At 35.7% G+C, this 18,231-nt stretch overlaps 1 protein-coding gene across 1 annotated transcript in view; it reads right to left on the minus strand.

The window, feature by feature from the left end:
- The window catches only part of LOC107688186 (mannosyl-oligosaccharide 1,2-alpha-mannosidase IA), a 240,934-nt gene that overhangs the window by 77,664 nt on the left and 145,039 nt on the right, over nt 1–18,231 (minus strand). Inside the window, exon 3 of the mRNA XM_016485782.1 lies at nt 15,291–15,406. Coding sequence (XP_016341268.1) covers nt 15,291–15,406 — 116 coding nt within the window. The remainder of the gene's footprint in view (nt 1–15,290; nt 15,407–18,231) is intronic.

Genomic DNA, 18,231 nt, shown 5'->3' on the forward strand with positions numbered 1-18,231 from the left:
CCTGTTCTGTTCCGGCCAAGGAGGCCGTCGATGAACTCTCTGCCTGTTCTGTTCCGGCCAAGGAGGCCGTTGATGAACTCTCTGTCTATCCTGTCACGGCCAAGAGGCCGTCGATGAACTCTCTGCCCGTCCTGTCACGGCCTTAGAGGCCGTTTGCGAACTCCCTGCTCATCCTGTCACAGCTATAAGGGCCGTCTGCGAACTCCTTGATTGCACACAGCACTGATTGCACACAGCTGTTTCACTAATTGCACGTCTCACGTCTTGTCAGCCCCGTTACATAATGTACAAATCCTTATTTACGAATATTGAAATCATGGCATTAATATTTTGATTTTATTTTATTCAGTTGTTATATCATTTATTTATTTATTTTTTACATTTTTGCAATAAATCAATTATTGTGATTGCACTAAATATGAAGCATTTTTAAGAAATGAATGAAAATATTACATTTGGAGTGGGATTAGCCACTAAATAAATAAATATATATTTTTAGATTATGCTATATTGTTATTAAAATTGTCATTGGGGGCCTACATATTTCTGTCCATTGTTTTTTTTTTTTTTTTTTTTTTTTTTTATATTCTCTATAAAACAGATTTTGCAATAAGTGTATTTTTGTGGTGCACTAAATATAACATAAGAAACGATAAAAAAGATTAGGCTTAGAGGTTAGAGTGGGATTAGCCGCTATATATAGCTGCTAAATAAATAAATAATTATCTTTGGATGCTATACTGTTATTAAAATTGTTACTAAAAGTGCAACTATATACAGTAGTCAACATTTGAAGTGGACCAAAATAGTTAATCAAAGTTGTCCTAAGACAAGAACGTGAACAAAAAATCTTGATATAAAGGATCTGTAAATATGTAACATTTCTTTAGCTGTAAATATGTAATAAAGTTTACATTTTGGATGTTGTCAGTACATGTATGTTTCAGCATCTCTCCAAATGAACACAAATGTATGTTTTGTAACAGTAAATTTCACCTGTGAGACCAGGCTGACATATTCGTGACATTGTGACATGTGGCCAAGTATGGTGACCCATACTTGGAATTAGTGCTCTGCATTTATCCCATCCAAAGTGCACACACACAGCAGTGAACACACACACACCGTGAACACACGTGAACAGCAGTGGGCAGCCATTTTTTGCTGTGGCGCCTGGGGAGCAGTTGGGGGTTCGGAAAACACCTCAGTCGTGGTATTGAAGGTGGAAGAGAGATATTATTCTATATTTATATGAATATACAGTACATCTCATAGATGTGTCATCAATATATTCGGCTTGTTTTCCTCAAAGAGCAATACTCAAATGTGTTGCCTGTGCATTCAGATCCAGACATGCACAAACTCTCTCAACTCGACTTCCATGATTTACACTTTTTCCCTCTCCTCTTCTCTAGTATCGATTTTTCCCTCACCTTGCAGTCAAGCCTCGAGCAGGACGCAGGCGTGGGCCAGATGATTTTGTATATTTATATCTTTTAGTTTCAGGTCACCTTCATCAATCATGTATTCCCACTATTAAAAGAAATTATTCCCGGACCGCAGAACCACCTATCTGACTATAGCATGAATTATTAATACATTGATTCTGGAAAGGCACAAGTCTGGTGAAAAAATGTGCATTAAAACCACAAAAACACAGAATATCTGACCTGAGAAGAGGTGCATTTGACCTTGTGAAACGCTCATGCTTGACATTATCTGATATTTATCAGAAGTTCAGAACACAATGTTACCGACTTCATGTAAGTTCATACTTTACTCATCAGGAACCTTAAAGGAATAGTTAACACAAAAGTGAAAATTTGCTAAATGTCCTCACCCTCAGGCCATCCAAGATGTAGGTGAGTTTGTTTCTTCTTCAGATTTAGAGAAATGTAGAATTCCATCACTTGTTCATCAATGGATGCTCTGCAGTGAATGGGTGCCGTCAGAATGAGAGTCTAAACAGCTGATAAAAACATCACAATAATCCACAAGTAATCCACACCACTCCAGTCCATCAGTTAACATCTGGAGAAGACAAAAGTATGTGTGTGTGTGTAGATAGATAGATAGATAGATAGATTTTTTTTTTTAAATAGTATGTTTAGGTTTAAAAGCAAGAGTGTGATTAGTGGCTCAAAATATCTTTTTATTGCTATATTGTTATTAAAATTGTCATTAAAGGCTTACATATTTCTATCCATTACCGTTCATAAATAATTTTTTTTCTTTTTTTTTATATTCTCAAAAAAATGGCTACATTTATGTTTGGAACTCTAAAATATATCTACAGAATTAAATGGGAAAAGTGCAACTATTAAAAAAAATCGAAATATTTAATGTTTTTTTTTTAGCTGTAAATACATAATAATGTTTTAGATACTGTCAGTACATCCATATTGTACATAAAAATCCACACACATATTTGATTAGAGCTGTTTTGGACTGTTTTGACTGTAAACGGTGCTTGATCTGTGCAGATTTCTCACCTGATTCAGACAAGACCACTTTTACACTGGAGGAAGTGTTATTATGGACTTGTATTTTGGCCAGAAGTGATGGTTTAAAGTTAAAAACGTCTTATTAATGGATTTGTTTCTTACAAACATGCAACTTTTGTCTTCTCCAGATGTTAACTGATGGACTGGAGTGGTGTGGATTACTTGTGGATTATTGTCATGTTTTTATCAGCTGTTTGGACTCTCATTCTGACGGCACCCATTCACTGCAGAGCATCCATTGCTGATCAAGTAATGCAATTTCTCCAAATCTGAAGAAGAAACAGACTCATCTACATTTGGACAGGCCTGAGGGTGAGCACATTTACAGCTAATTGTCATTTTTGGGTGAACCGTTCCTTTCAGTGTAAATGGAGCCTATGATGCATCGGATTTAATTTGCTACCTAATCTCCGACGTGTAATGGTGAGTTAATGAAATTCTCAAGCAAATAAACCTGCGACAGCCACATTGGATAGTCTGTTCACACTTCAGCCGTCGAGGGGATTCCGCTGCGGCGACAGACAACTGAGGATCAGATTCAACTTCATCAAGATCAAATTGAAATTCATTAAACTGCAATCTGGAAGACTAATTGAACTATTAAGAAATAAATAGAAGTCTGGAAGAAACACTGAGGCGAGATTTTGAACACACATTTATTTGTCGCCAGGGGCCCGCCGCCTGCAGTGTGATTTACTCATGGCTCTGCCATCAGAGCTTTTTGTTTGGTTGTTCAACTTTAGTGTTTGTAAAACTGATTCGAGCAGCAAAGGTTTGCGGGAAGCTGCTTCTGGGCTTCACTTGAGATCTGCCTGTAAACTCTGAGTCAATAAACACTTATTCAAATCTGACTCTGATAGAGGAACTTTCTGATTCACTGCTCAATATCATCCCTTAGTTTATGTTATTGACAACTTTTTTTTTCCAGGATGAATCACACATATTCTGTCAAGAATTATGTTCAGGCCACATTACTCCTGGAATTATTTACAAATTATATTTTTGCATAAAACAAATTAAGCCTACTTTGAGAAAATGTGTACTTGTGACAGAACATGTGTAATGTTAGTTACCCCCAAAATTCTCATTTTTGTCTTAATATTACATTAATGAGAATTATTTATTATTATTATTATTATATATATATATATATATATATATAGTAATGAGATTTCTTTGCATTATGATAATGAGAATTGCCAGGTAAAATATGAAATGAAAATTATGTCACAGTGCTATTTTAGGATAACTGGAATACTATTATAGTTTTAATTTAATATTTTGAATTAGTTTTTATTTATATATTTTCTGTTTTAATTTGAATTTGACTTACAATGTTAGCAACTGTGTTGGGTTTTTGTCATTTTTATTATTTAGTTATTTTTAAATGTGTATATAGTTTTTAATAACAGTATTATATATCTTTTTAAAAAATATAGCAAATGAGATTTCTTTGCATTATGATAATGAGAATTGGGGGGTAAAATATGTGATGAAAACCGTCACAATCAGTGTAATTTCATCATCATTGAGACACTATTATAGTTTTTATTAATATTTTGAATTAGTTTTTTTTCTGTTTTTAATTGGGGTGTTAGTAATTTTGTTGGTTTTGTCATTTTTATTTTATTTATTTATTTTTTTTATTTTTATTTTTAATAATTTGGTTTCAGTTTTAGTTTTAGTTATTTTAGAAGATCAAGTGACAATTAGAAAAGTTGCTTTGACAGCTAGCTGAAATAAAATAAGGATTTTATTATTTCAATTTTTTTAAATCATAATTATTCTGCCTATTGCTGCAAATGGATGTAATGAATTAAGAAGCAAATACAAATGCATAACTGATTACACTTGAAGTAACATAAGCAGTGGCAGTTAAACTGAGGAAAAGTGTTAAAATATCAATATCGGTTTCAGATTTCCCAATCGGTGCACCACCAATAATACCAATTATTTACTCTGCCGAACCGAAACTGTGACCACAGAGGCATCTCTGAACACACACTCTCTCTGAGTTGCTTTGTAAACATCATGAACATCTGCTCCAGATGCACGAAATGTACTGAGGGAAACCCGGTCAGTTTCTGCTCTCTCTTCTCAGATGACGCCCAGGAGAGACTCTCAGCGAGGAAGTCTCCATTCAAGAGCTCAAAGAACATGCTAATTATCCGCCCTCTTATTTTGCCTCTTCAAAGGATGCGCATCTTCCCGTGGAATATCATTTGCGCTCTATGTTAGAGAAGCAATAATGTCAAATGCTCATTCAGAATCAAATCTCTGAAAATGTCAAGCGTGTCCATGCATAAACGGAGACTGAAACGGAGTCCATGCTCCTGGAGACTGAGTGAATGAACTCCAGGTATCAGAGGCATGAAATATTATATAAAAATATAACTTTCACTAAGCTCCGCCCCCTCAGTTACTGTCACTCATTCAGACAAGCTGTATGGGACGTCCCATAGGAGCGAGCTGAAGATTTGCATTGGTTTTCACTACAGATACTGTGAAGTTAGAGTTACATGGCTAAACTGTGAAAAGTTGAAGTTGAAGTACTACAATTACTGAAACTAAAATAAAAATTAAATAAAGATTTATATTGTTAAAAAAAAAACTAATGACAAAAGCAGATGTCTAAAATTTAAGCTAAAATTATTAAAAAATAAATAAAAAAAGATCAATTATATATGAATAAAAATACCAATGAATTTATTCAATAGCAATAAATGGCATAATAGAATATAAATAACAAAACCTAATTAAATGAACAAAAACACAATACAATTTCTAAACAAACTAAAATTACAAAGAAAACTTCAAAAAACTTAATATATTAATAAAATGTAATTATCAAATGTTAATAAACACCATAATAGTTTATAAATAATACTAAAATAACAAAATCTAATGAAAATGACAAAAGCATATAAAATCTCTCAAACTTAAACTAAAATTATAATGAAAACTAAAACAAGCTAAATTATGTATTAATAAAAAATGAATAAAAAATAAATATATTACTTAGATAAATTATTTTTTTTTTTTTTTTACATTTCTATCAACATTAATTAAAGGCAGTACAGACATAGCATGTTTTATAAATACCTGCATAGAAAAAAAAAAAAATTCTAAATACAATTCTAATTGTATAATTTAAACTAAGCTGGCTTTAATGAATAAAAAATAAATATATTACTTAGATAAATTATTAAATATTTAAAAAATCATACCATATTAGTATATAAATAATACTAAAATAACAAAATCTAATGAAAATGACAAAAGCATATAAAATCTCTCAAACTTAAACTAAAATTATAATGAAAACTAAAACAAGCTAAATTATGTATTAATAAAAAATGAATAAAAAATAAATATATTACTTAGATAAATTATTAAATATTTAAAAAATCATACCATATTAGTATATAAATAATACTAAAATAACAAAATCTAATGAAAATGACAAAAGCATATAAAATCTCTCAAACTTAAACTAAAATTATAATGAAAACTAAAACAAGCTAAATTATGTATTAATAAAAAATGAATAAAAATATAAATATATTACTTAGATAAATGATTAAATATTTAAAAAATCATACCATATTAGTATATAAATAATACTAAAATAACAGATACGTAATTTAACATTTTATTTTAACATTAACATTTTTCGGGGGGATTTCTGTAAAAGTCCATTTAAAACTATCCAAATTGTGTGCTATTCAGAGCTGAATTTAAATTTAAGTTGAATTGAATTTGAATAGAGATAGCAAACAGGATGCAGAATTACAGATTAAAATTTGAATGTTGAAACTGCCACCTACATAAATATAAGCTTAGTTTATATATTCATCGTATTTAAAGGGGTCATATGATGCGATTTCAATTTTTCCTTTCTCTTTGGAGTGTTACAAGCTCTTGGTGCATAAAGAAGATCTGTAAAGTTGCAAAGACTAAAGTCTCAAATCCAAAGAGATATTCTTTATAAAAGTTAAGAGTCAGCCACACCTACCTAAAACGCCTCGTTCTAACACGCCCCCACATGTCTACATCACTATGTGGGGAGATTTGCATAACGCCGCCCAAATGTTCACGCAAAGAAAGAAGGCGTAACTTTTATTCTCGCTGTAGTATTGTTTCCGCAAAATACTGTTCTTTTTAGCAACATCATATGACCCCTTTAAAAAATTAACTTTTGTGTTCCAGAGCTGAAGAACGCTATATTTCCCAGAATGCATAAACTCTGAAGAATTTCTCTGAATTACATTTCTATTTATTTTCCTGTCATTTCAATTCCGACATGAATTGAAAGCTAGCTGATTCTTCGAATCTAATTTTAGGATGACAGCCAGGACCAGTGAAGTGATGAGGAGCTCTGAGAGCAAACCGAGGAGCTTTATTTGCTTTGAATCAAACAGGGCTTCCATAGCATCAAGCTCCAGCTGTAAAAGAGAAGAAAGAGGAGGAACTGAAGCCTGATGCAGACAATGACAGAATCCATCCACAGCCTGCAGGACTTCATTAATGCGTCTCCATTTGTCCTGCTGTGCTGGATTTGATCTGGAGACCAGCGGAGAGGAAGATATGGCGTTATTTTAATGACAAATGTCGAGTGCGCATTATTGTAGCGCGAAAGCACATTAATACAATGCGCGAGCGCGACTCTCTCCGCTCGCGTGCGGATTTCCTTTGCTCTCGCACAAAACCGGACGCTCGCGCTCAGATAGACGCTGCTCTCGCCCGGAGAGAGTGCACGCACTTAAAACGTGTCTCCTCTCACTCAAACTGTGTCCTGTGCACTCTCAAGTCTCTCTGTGCTCATGCGCTATATATATTAATTATTTAGGTTTTAAAAATTAAAATTAACATTTTTTAATTTCAGATTTCAAAGATGGATCTGTAATTTCTTTACAATTTAATACTACTTAGTCATACTATTATGAAACGGGTGTTTGGATGATTTGTAAATAACCTAGTTTAACAGTTTGGTCAAACCCTTCCGAACGATCTAAACAAACAAAAAAGCGTATGATTCTTAAAGTTCATGTGGTCATATAGGTCCTTTATTTATATAGCACCTTTTAAAACAGTGCATACAAAGTAGCCTACTTTACAGAGAGATGCAGATGTACATTTGCAGAAAAGATCAAAATACAAACATAAAAGAGAGATAGTAAAACAAAGTAGCTACAATAACCAGTTTATGTTAAAACAAAAATACAACAATAAAAAAATCAAGGAAAGGCCCTGCACAAATCTGTTTTGAGACTACTTTTTAAAAGTGCATAATGATAACCTTTGACAACGTTTAATTCAGGTGCGAAAATAATTAATATATATAGCGCATGAGCACAGAGAGATTTGAGAGTGCACAGGACACAGTTTGAGTGAGAGGAGACACGTTTTAAGTGCGTGCACTCTCTCTGGGCGAGAGCAGCGTCTATCTGAGCGCGAGCGTCCGGTTTTGTGCGAGAGCAAAGGAAATCCGCACGCGAGTGGAGAGATTCGCGCTCGCGCATTGTATTAATGTGCTTTCGCGCTACAATAATGCGCTCTCGACATTTGTCATTAAAATAACGCCATAGAAGAGGGCCCTCATGTCTGCTGTGTTCACCTCAGACGCATTTCAGACAATCAAAGAGATCTGAGGACAGAAGCTTCAGACAACAGAGAGAGAGAGAGCTCTGCTTACACTGATGCTGGGCCCTTCTAAAACAACACGACCGGAAAACATTCAAAAATGAATGGCTGTTTTCATCTGTTTTTGCTAGTGAATCGCTTGAACTGAATGATCGAAGTCACGAGTTTGAATCAATCGGAGCGCTTCCAGCGTAAATGATTCACTCAATTGATTTAGTTTGTCCATTCCTCTGCTTTTTCGTCTCTTCAGTCATGTTTACTCGACACTGTCAGTACTACTACTGGCTTAGCTCGCTAGTTTTATGACATTGATTGAAATAATTGTTTTTGTGCTCGTAACACTCTCAGGTGCTGAGTGAAGTGTTGAGTCACCTCAAAAAAAGCGCCAGTCACGTTAACGAGCTGAAGACGCAGAGCCGATCGCTCCAAATGTTAATCAACTCTGTCATCGAGAGTCGCCAACGAGCGAGCGCGTTTCTCCGAAAGACTGAATAGGGCAATCAAATCAGACGCGGTAATAAGAAAATGCTTCTTGGAGAGCAGAAATTACCCTTTATGCTGAGATTGCAATTGGCTGATTTGAGGCGAGCGCTGCTGAATCACATCAGCAGCACAGAATAGAGCTAATCAGATTACCATCCCGCAGTATAAACACGGACATTAGGATTCTGGCTCTGTTTGCATTCGGCTCCAACACCAAAAAAAACCAAGTCATTCCCCTGAATAAATTCATTCTCCGACCTCAAGATAAACGCTCTCGACAGCATCCTGGCCGCTGGGCCTCACGCTGAAGCTAGGATTAACTCCCGATTGCTCATTCCAGCCCACAAGCAGTCATTCTGCTCACGGACGCCAGCTATTTGGAAGACAAATCTCACCGTCGTTCTACAAGATCCGTGCTGCATCACATTTGACTGGCTGGATCTGGAAAGTCATTCGTTCTTCCTCTCGTCTGACCCGATCGCAGCCCTCAATCTCGCCCCTCTTCGCCTCCCAACGTCCGATATTCCTGTCTCGCAGATCCATCAAACATCTGACTACACGCTTGGACTGCAGACTGAGTTCTACACACATATACATATTTATGAGCTACAAACGTCTCAGGGAAGCAGGAGAAACGTAACGAGCCACTTAAGAGTCTGATTGGTATCGGCGGAGGAGCAAAGGAAGAAACAGAAGAAGTGCTGAGGTGTGGATTTCTGCTGGGATTCTAATGCATGATGAGGGAAGTGTGAATATAAACTTCATTCATTCAAAACAAAGTTTTTAGCATTTTCCTGCATCATAAACAGCACACAACATCAGTTCAGCAAATAAGAAGTTTGTCAATTGCATTTCAGTTTCAGCACTACAATACATGAATAAATGAAAAACTAAATAATTTACACTATAGAACTATGTCTAAATTCACTAAATATTGTTTTAAATTGTTATGTTATGTTTCTCTGCAAAGGTAGATAGATAAATAAATATATACAACATTGTCTAAATTCACTAAATATACTAAATAATATTTAAAGTAGTTAGATCAAAAATTTCTCTGCAAAATAGATAAACTAAATTTACAAAATATTATGTATAAATTCACTACTTATTTGAATAACATTTAAAGTAGTTTGTTCAAATATTCTCTACTAAGATATATGAATAAATAAAAAAATAACAATGAATAATAAAATAAATAAATAAACAATGTTTTGACAATATAATATATTTAAATAATATTTCAAGTAAAAGTAAAATTTTTCTTAAATTTTAATTTAATTTTAGTGGAATTAAGTTCACACAGTATTCTGCAAAATTCACTAAACATATATACCAAATATTATTAAATAATATTTTAATAATATTTTAAGCAATTAGTTAAAATATTTTCCTCTGTAATGAATACATTAATAAACAAACAAATAAATAAATTTGCACAATATTCTGTCAAAATTCACTAAACATATTAAAAAATATCTGAATCATATTTGATATCATATTTTTTCTCCATAAAGATAGACAGACAAATAAATAAAGAAATACACACACACAGTCAACATTTACCAAACACACAAAAAATAAACACACAAAAAATTAATTAGTTCAAATCTTTCCCTCTGTACAGATAGATAAATAAATGAACAAACAAATCAAATTAATAAATGTGCACAATATTCTGTCAGAATTCACTAAAAAACCCTGAAAACAGAAATAGTTTATCATCTATTGGCGTAAGTGTCATTAAACTTTGAACTGACACTAACACCTGTTCAGTTAACCTGTTCGTCAAACGGTCACAGTTAAGGTCCAGTGCCCAGCGACTGATTGACCCGGCTCTACACTTTTGATTTGTTGACTATAAGTCTCTTCCTCACTGATACAGACACATCGAGTGCCATCTTCTGCTGCGATTAGAGACTCTCTGGCATGGTTTCCCAGTCATAGAGCATGACGGTCGCACACTGAAGTGCTCTGCTCTCCATCAGTGAGCAAATTGTCAGCTAAAGAGCGAAGACTGCGGCAGGAGATTGATTGAAAGCTGTGGGAGTGACGGATGAAGCTGGATCTCACAATGACAAAGTGTGCAGAGTAAATCTACACTGTGTCTTCATGACAAACTCGCCATCAAACACCTTAAGACGCTTTACTGCTATGCCACGGGACTCTCTGAGCTCATCACACGAGAGAGAGAGAGAGAGAGAGAGAGAGAGAGAGAGAGAGTTCTGAATTGCAATTCAAAGAAATTCAATAGGTTACATTTCATTAGCTTAACACAACTACAAAATAGGCAAGATATTATAAGCTGCTTCATGTTTAGCTACAATCTAAAGCCATTATAGGGTAAATTATAGGAATGAACATGAAATTAAATTAAATGAAATATCTATATTGTATATGTTTTATGTCTTTTTTGGGCTGTGGTAGAAGAACACTTACTTTCACAGACACTCAGAAAAGACCAATCAGAAGGCATCGTTCACACGCACCACCGACACGGCATTCAAAACAGCACTGGTGCCTTTAATGAACTGCCAAAAAAGCTTCAGGAAAGATCCGAGCAGTTTGCCGCCTTGCATCAGAATGCAATAAGAGCGATGACAGGTTTAACAAGCCATTTTACACTGTCACAAATCTCAATATCAAGAGTGATGAAATTCAAACTTCTCGTCATCAAAGTAGAAAAGTGCAAATGCTACGACTGAACTAGATCAGCCTCTCTGACACACAGCGAGCGCCCAATGTCAACGGCCTATTTCTATTTTTATAATGTAGCCAACTATTCCAGCTTTATTTTAACCACTCACTGAAAATAAAATCATTTCATTAACAAATATTATGAACTGACTGATATGAACTTTAGGGTTTATTTTATATTTGCAAGTAAGCTTCATTTAGCAACCACATAGCAACGCCCTAGCAACCACCATTCAGAACACCTAAGCAACCACTTAGCAACACCCTAGCAACCATTCAGAACCTCTAAGCAACCATTTAGCAACAACCTAGCAACTACCACAACATCCTATTATCCTAGCAACCATTCAGAACCTCTAAGAAACCACTTAGCAACAGCCTAGCAACTGCCCACAACATCTGTGCATCCTAGCAACACCCTAGCAACCATTCAGAACACTTAAAGTCCCCATGAAATCAAAATTTAGTTTTTTTGGGTGTTAGTATCAATATGTTAGTCTTAAGGTTATCTATAAGGCAGTGTGCTCCAAAACAGTAACAAAATTCGCATTTAGAAGATATAAGCATTCAAAGCTTGCAGTTCGTCACTTCCGCCAAAACGGCTCAACGTCACATCGTACTTCAGCTTCTCATAAAACTTTCTGTCCAATCAAATGCTCTCTAGAATCCAAAGCGCACTATAAAATAGACGCTGAAGCCGCGGCTGAAATTGGTCACTTTTTCTGTACAGTGAATGGCACGTAGTGCACTATATAGGGGACAGGGAACGATTCAAACAGTGTAAATATTCTTTCCATTGAGGAAAAAAAGAAGCGTAGTTTCACGCTGTGTCACGCTAACCACCGCACCGCACACACACTCTGCTCCGGTCCAGAGACACGATAGCACGGAGCGGATCACATGCGCGAGTCGGCGCAGACCACAAAATGTATCGGAACTATTTGAATTCTACACAGAATGCTATATTTTATAGCAATATGGATGAGATTGTGGCTGGCATACCCTGTCAAATGCGGCTTTACGGAGCTCAACGGCTCTGAACGGCTCTAGCCCAAGCTGTGATATAAACGAACGCTATTGGCTATTTTAAAAAGGGGTGGGGCTGCTTGATATGTCCCGCCCTGTCTTCCTGTTTCAGTTAAAATGACGTCAACACAGAGTAACGCTGCGTGTTTCTAAGCATTTCAGGGGACCTTTAAGCAAACCTTGCCAACAACCAAACAACTAACCACAATATTCTAGTATATTAGAAACACCCTAGCAACCATTCAGAACATCTAAGCAACAGCCTAGCAACTACCACAATATCCTAGTATCCTAACAACACCCTAGCAACCATTCAGAACACCCAAGCAACAGCCTAGCAACTACCCACAACATCTCTGTATCCAACCAATGCCCTAGCAACCATTCAGAACATCTAAGCAAGAACCTAGCAAATACCCACTATATCCTTGTATTCTAGCAAGCATTAAGAACACATAAGCAATGGCATAGCAACTACCCACAACATCCTAGTATCCTAGCAACATCTAAGCAACCATTCAGAACACCCAAGCAACAGTCTAGCAACTACCCACAACATCCTTGTATCCTAGCAACCACCAAGAACACATAAGCAATGACATTGCAACTACCCACAATATCCTAGCAACCATTCAGAACACCTAAGCGCAACAGCCTAGCTACTACCCACAACATCCCTGTATCTTAGCAACGCCCTAGCAACCATTCAGAACACCTAAGCAACAGCCTAGCAACTACCCACAACATCCTTGTATCCTAGCAATGCCCTAGCAACCATTCAGAACACCTAAGCAACGGCCTAGTCACTACCTACAACATCCTAGTAACCTAGCAACCATTCAGATATTCTAATCAACCATTTAGCAACATCCTAGCAACTAAAGACAACATCCTGGCATCATGATGGTAACTTTTGCAAAGGCTCTAGTTATAATCGAATTAAATCTAATGTAGTTTATCTTTACATTGCAATTCTCAGTTTGCCCTCAGAGCTGTCCATCAGTGAGTGAACGCTCTCTCTAATATCACAGGATGATTCGTAATATCACAAAATGTTTCTCTCCAGCCCATTCATTAAGTCCTGAACATGCTCTGAAAGATCTAGTCCAGTCAACACAAAGCCACAACGGAGGCCTTTCATCCACTCACGAGTGTTTGATCTGGACCAAAACGGTCTCAATTCCCAGGACTGGACGTTGGTTAAAAGAAACAATTGATTCCGGTGCAGCTCCGGGGATCAATAGAGGGCTTTTACACAAGTGCTTCAGACAGCATGAGATTCACAGCTAATTCAGAGCTGCTGATCCACAGAGAAACAACCCAACCGTGTTTGCTCACCGAGTTCAGGTCCAGGTTGTTTTGGACCCATTCCTTGGCTTCCTCATACTCCTCCATCAGACCCATGATGTACAGCGTGTCCAGAGAATCCACGATTGAAGCACCTCTGAGTCCGCCTGCAAACACAACACACAATACAGGAGTTCTCAACTGGTTCTCAATGTAAAACAGCAGATTTTACATTGGATGTCCCACCAAAGCACTAGAGTTGTTTATCAGTCAAAAGTAAACAAGAATATCCTTATAATTAGACAATGTCTTGTGAAATGCAACATGCTAAATTATTAAAGTGCCCCTATTATGGATTTTTTAAAAATTACCTTTCATGCAGTGTGTAACACAGCTCTAAGTGAATGAAAACATCCTGCAAAGTCTAAAATCTAAAAGTGCACCGTGTATAAAGTTATTGTCTCTCAAAAGAAAGAGTCGACTCTGAATCATTGAAATGAGTCATTTTTAAAACGAATCCCAAGCCGTTTCATGTTGACGTCAACATGAAACATTAGCATTTTGCACGCCCACTTGTTGATCTTTTCGCGTTGGTCTGAATGAAAATGGAAATTCATTCTTTGCCACTAGGTGCCACTTTTGGAGCGGTAAAATAGCAGTTTCCCCGGTAACGGCTGTACACAAAGCAGCACTGCGCTCACAAACGCTGCTTTATCAGGCATTACAGGCATGATGACTTTAAAATGAGACCAATCGGGCCAATCACCGCAGATTAGTTTGGAAAAATTAATTGTTGAGCGAATCATTTGGAAGTCCTTGAGCAAGTAAGATAAAAATAAATACATATTATACAAAATAAAATAAAATAAAATAAAATAAAATAAATACATACTTTTTTACCTTGCATGCATGAAAATATGAATAACCCATAATAGGGGCACTTTAACATGAAAAACATGACCAGAAGTTGACAGACCTGTATCCTGTATACTGAATTAAAAACAAAAAAGGTAATTTCGACTCATCTCACAATTCTGACTTTTTTTCTCAAAATTGCACGATAGAAACTCGCAATTGTGAGTTACAAAGTCAGAATTGCATGATATAAACCTGCAATTCTGAGAAATAAAGTCAGAATTGCGAAATACAAACTTGCAATTGCGTGAAAAAGTCAGAATTGTTAATGGTTTAGAATAGTTTTACGGAATAGTTTATATCTCACAATTTTGAGAAAAAACTCTAAATTGCAAGTTTATATCATGCAAAAAGTCTGAATTGTGAGATAAGTCGCAATTACATTTTTTATTTTTTATTAAGTGGTGGAAACGGGGTTCCATATGAACACATGCCGCAAATCATTAGTATTAGCCATATTGTTAATGTTGTTTGGGATTAGAGATAAAATGTTATATATATATATATATATATATATATAACAACGGAGGCCTTTCATCCACTCACGAGTGTTTGATCTGGACCAAAACGGTCTCAATTCCCAGGACTGGACGTTGGTTAAAAGAAACAATTGATTCCGGTGCAGCTCCGGGGATCAATAGAGGGCTTTTACACAAGTGCTTCAGACAGCATGAGATTCACAGCTAATTCAGAGCTGCTGATCCACAGAGAAACAACCCAACCGTGTTTGCTCACCGAGTTCAGGTCCAGGTTGTTTTGGACCCATTCCTTGGCTTCCTCATACTCCTCCATCAGACCCATGATGTACAGCGTGTCCAGAGAATCCACGATTGAAGCACCTCTGAGTCCGCCTGCAAACACAACACACAATACAGGAGTTCTCAACTGGTTCTCAATGTAAAACAGCAGATTTTACATTGGATGTCCCACCAAAGCACTAGAGTTGTTTATCAGTCAAAAGTAAACAAGAATATCCTTATAATTAGACAATGTCTTGTGAAATGCAACATGCTAAATTATTAAAGTGCCCCTATTATGGATTTTTTAAAAATTACCTTTCATGCAGTGTGTAACACAGCTCTAAGTGAATGAAAACATCCTGCAAAGTCTAAAATCTAAAAGTGCACCGTGTATAAAGTTATTGTCTCTCAAAAGAAAGAGTCGACTCTGAATCACTGAAACGAGTCATATTGCCCACCCACTTGTTGTTCTTTTCGCGTTGGTCTGAATGAAAATGGAAATTCATTCTTTGCCACTAGGTGCCACTTTTGGAGCGGTAAAATAGCAGTTTCCCCGGTAACGGCTGTACACAAAGCAGCACTGCGCTCACAAACGCTGCTTTATCAGGCATTACAGGCATGATGACTTTAAAATGAGACCAATCGGGCCAATCACCGCAGATTAGTTTGGAAAAATTAATTGTTGAGCGAATCATTTGGAAGTCCTTGAGCAAGTAAGATAAAAATAAATACATATTATACAAAATAAAATAAAATAAAATAAAATAAAATAAATACATACTTTTTTACCTTGCATGCATGTCAACCTGTTGTTGGGGACTCCCAAAACCAAAATATGAACCTTTCATAACCCATAATAGGGGCACTTTAACATGAAAAACATGACCAGAAGTTGACAGACCTGTATAAACAACACTGAATTAAAAACAAAAAAGGTAATTTCGACTCATCTCACAATTCTGACTTTTTTTCTCAAAATTGCACGATAGAAACTCGCAATTGTGAGTTACAAAGTCAGAATTGCATGATATAAACCTGCAATTCTGAGAAATAAAGTCAGAATTGCGAAATACAAACTTGCAATTGCGTGAAAAAGTCAGAATTGTTAATGGTTTAGAATAGTTTTACGGAATAGTTTATATCTCACAATTTTGAGAAAAAACTCTAAATTGCAAGTTTATATCATGCAAAAAGTCTGAATTGTGAGATAAGTCGCAATTACATTTTTTATTTTTTATTAAGTGGTGGAAACGGGGTTCCATATGAACACATGCCGCAAATCATTAGTATTAGCCATATTGTTAATGTTGTTTGGGATTAGAGATAAAATGTTATATATATATATATATATATATATATATACTGTATATATATCACTAGTAATAGTGGTTAAACAGATCGTAGTTGATCCGTGATCCATACGGACCAAGCCCCACGGTTCGGCACACATGTGATCCGCGGATTAATTGCAAAATGTAACCACAATAGAGTATAAGTTTATTATTTGTTCGTATTTACACAAGCAAGCGAATTTTAAACAATTCCAGAGAGAAAAGGCGAAAGGGAACTCGATTAGTTGCTCGCGCGCTGTTCTCTTCGCGCACAGCTGCACACACATGAAGCGCGCACATGCGTTTCAGACGGCGCGCGAACACCGAACTGAATCCTCTTCTGAATCCTCTGAACAGACACATACACATAAAATTATGACAAATACCCATCTCGACAATTATTCAGGTAAACGCAGTCAGTTATGTCTCAAGTGAATTAAAACAGCTGCGAAAGAAATCGGATGTGATGTGTATCATTATATCGGATCTGTGCATCAGGTCTTAAAGGGACAGCGGCCTATAAATACTGCTGTTGTCATTAGTGATCATAAAAACAACAAAACAGCTGTGATAAAAATCTATATTTAATTTATACAGTGAACACTATGCAGTGTTATTTTCCCTAATTATTACATTTCTGTATTTGAATACTACCAACCTTATTTTATTTGTAACATATTCTGTTGTATTTATCTATTTGTTCTTATTTTTACTGGCTGTTCTCGTCTCTTTAATCATGTTTAAACTTTCTTAGTTAATCTAGTAGTATTTGCTGTGGTATCAAAGAAGTACTTCGCTTTAAGTAATAAATGGAAAGCAAGTTACATTGAAATATTTTTCTTTTCTTGCTGATCCGAAAAATGATCAGATGGGTCAAAAACCGTAATGTGATCCGAACCGTGAGATTTGTGATCCGTTGAACCACTAACTAGTAAGGTTAGTTCACTAGTATTCTATTCCAAATTGAACCAGTTAATCTCTAAGATCATCTCTATGAAAATAAGCCACAAATCTCACTAACAGTCCACTGACATCAGATGATATCAATAAGCTGATAAATATATACTTTGTTTAAAAAGAAAATAAATTAACACCAGAAAAGAAAATGAAAGAAAAGAAAAAACACACACTAAAAACTAAATGAAAGTCAATTTTAGGCATTATAATACAAAGCAGGGATTCCAAAACTTTTTGTCAGCCGTAACCCTTCAACCTAAAATATTTTCTTAAAGCTCCTCTTAGATTTTACGTTAATATTTCAATAATTAATATGGGTTAATGGTCAGTAAATCAATAAAATATTTCAGTTTTTATATTGTTTTATTTAGCTTTTCATGCTAAAATTGTTTATTTATTTGTCCATTTTTATGACTTAAGGGTGTACTTTTTTCAAGAAATTAGCTAAATTCATTTTTATGCACACAAATGCACAATACTCGTTATAATGAATGCATGCACACAGCAACAAAATCAACATGTGCTCTTAAAAGGACAGCACTCTTCAACATACAGTGCTTTTAAAGGGTTAAATCACTGCCTAATCTACCACTATCCCTTTAAAGCAGGGGTGCCCAAACTCGGTCCTGGAGGGCCGGTGACAGGCAG

This window comes from Sinocyclocheilus anshuiensis, unplaced genomic scaffold (assembly GCF_001515605.1).
Source record: "Sinocyclocheilus anshuiensis isolate Anshui unplaced genomic scaffold, SAMN03320099.WGS_v1.1 scaffold1162, whole genome shotgun sequence".
Classification (NCBI taxonomy): domain Eukaryota; kingdom Metazoa; phylum Chordata; class Actinopteri; order Cypriniformes; family Cyprinidae; genus Sinocyclocheilus; species Sinocyclocheilus anshuiensis.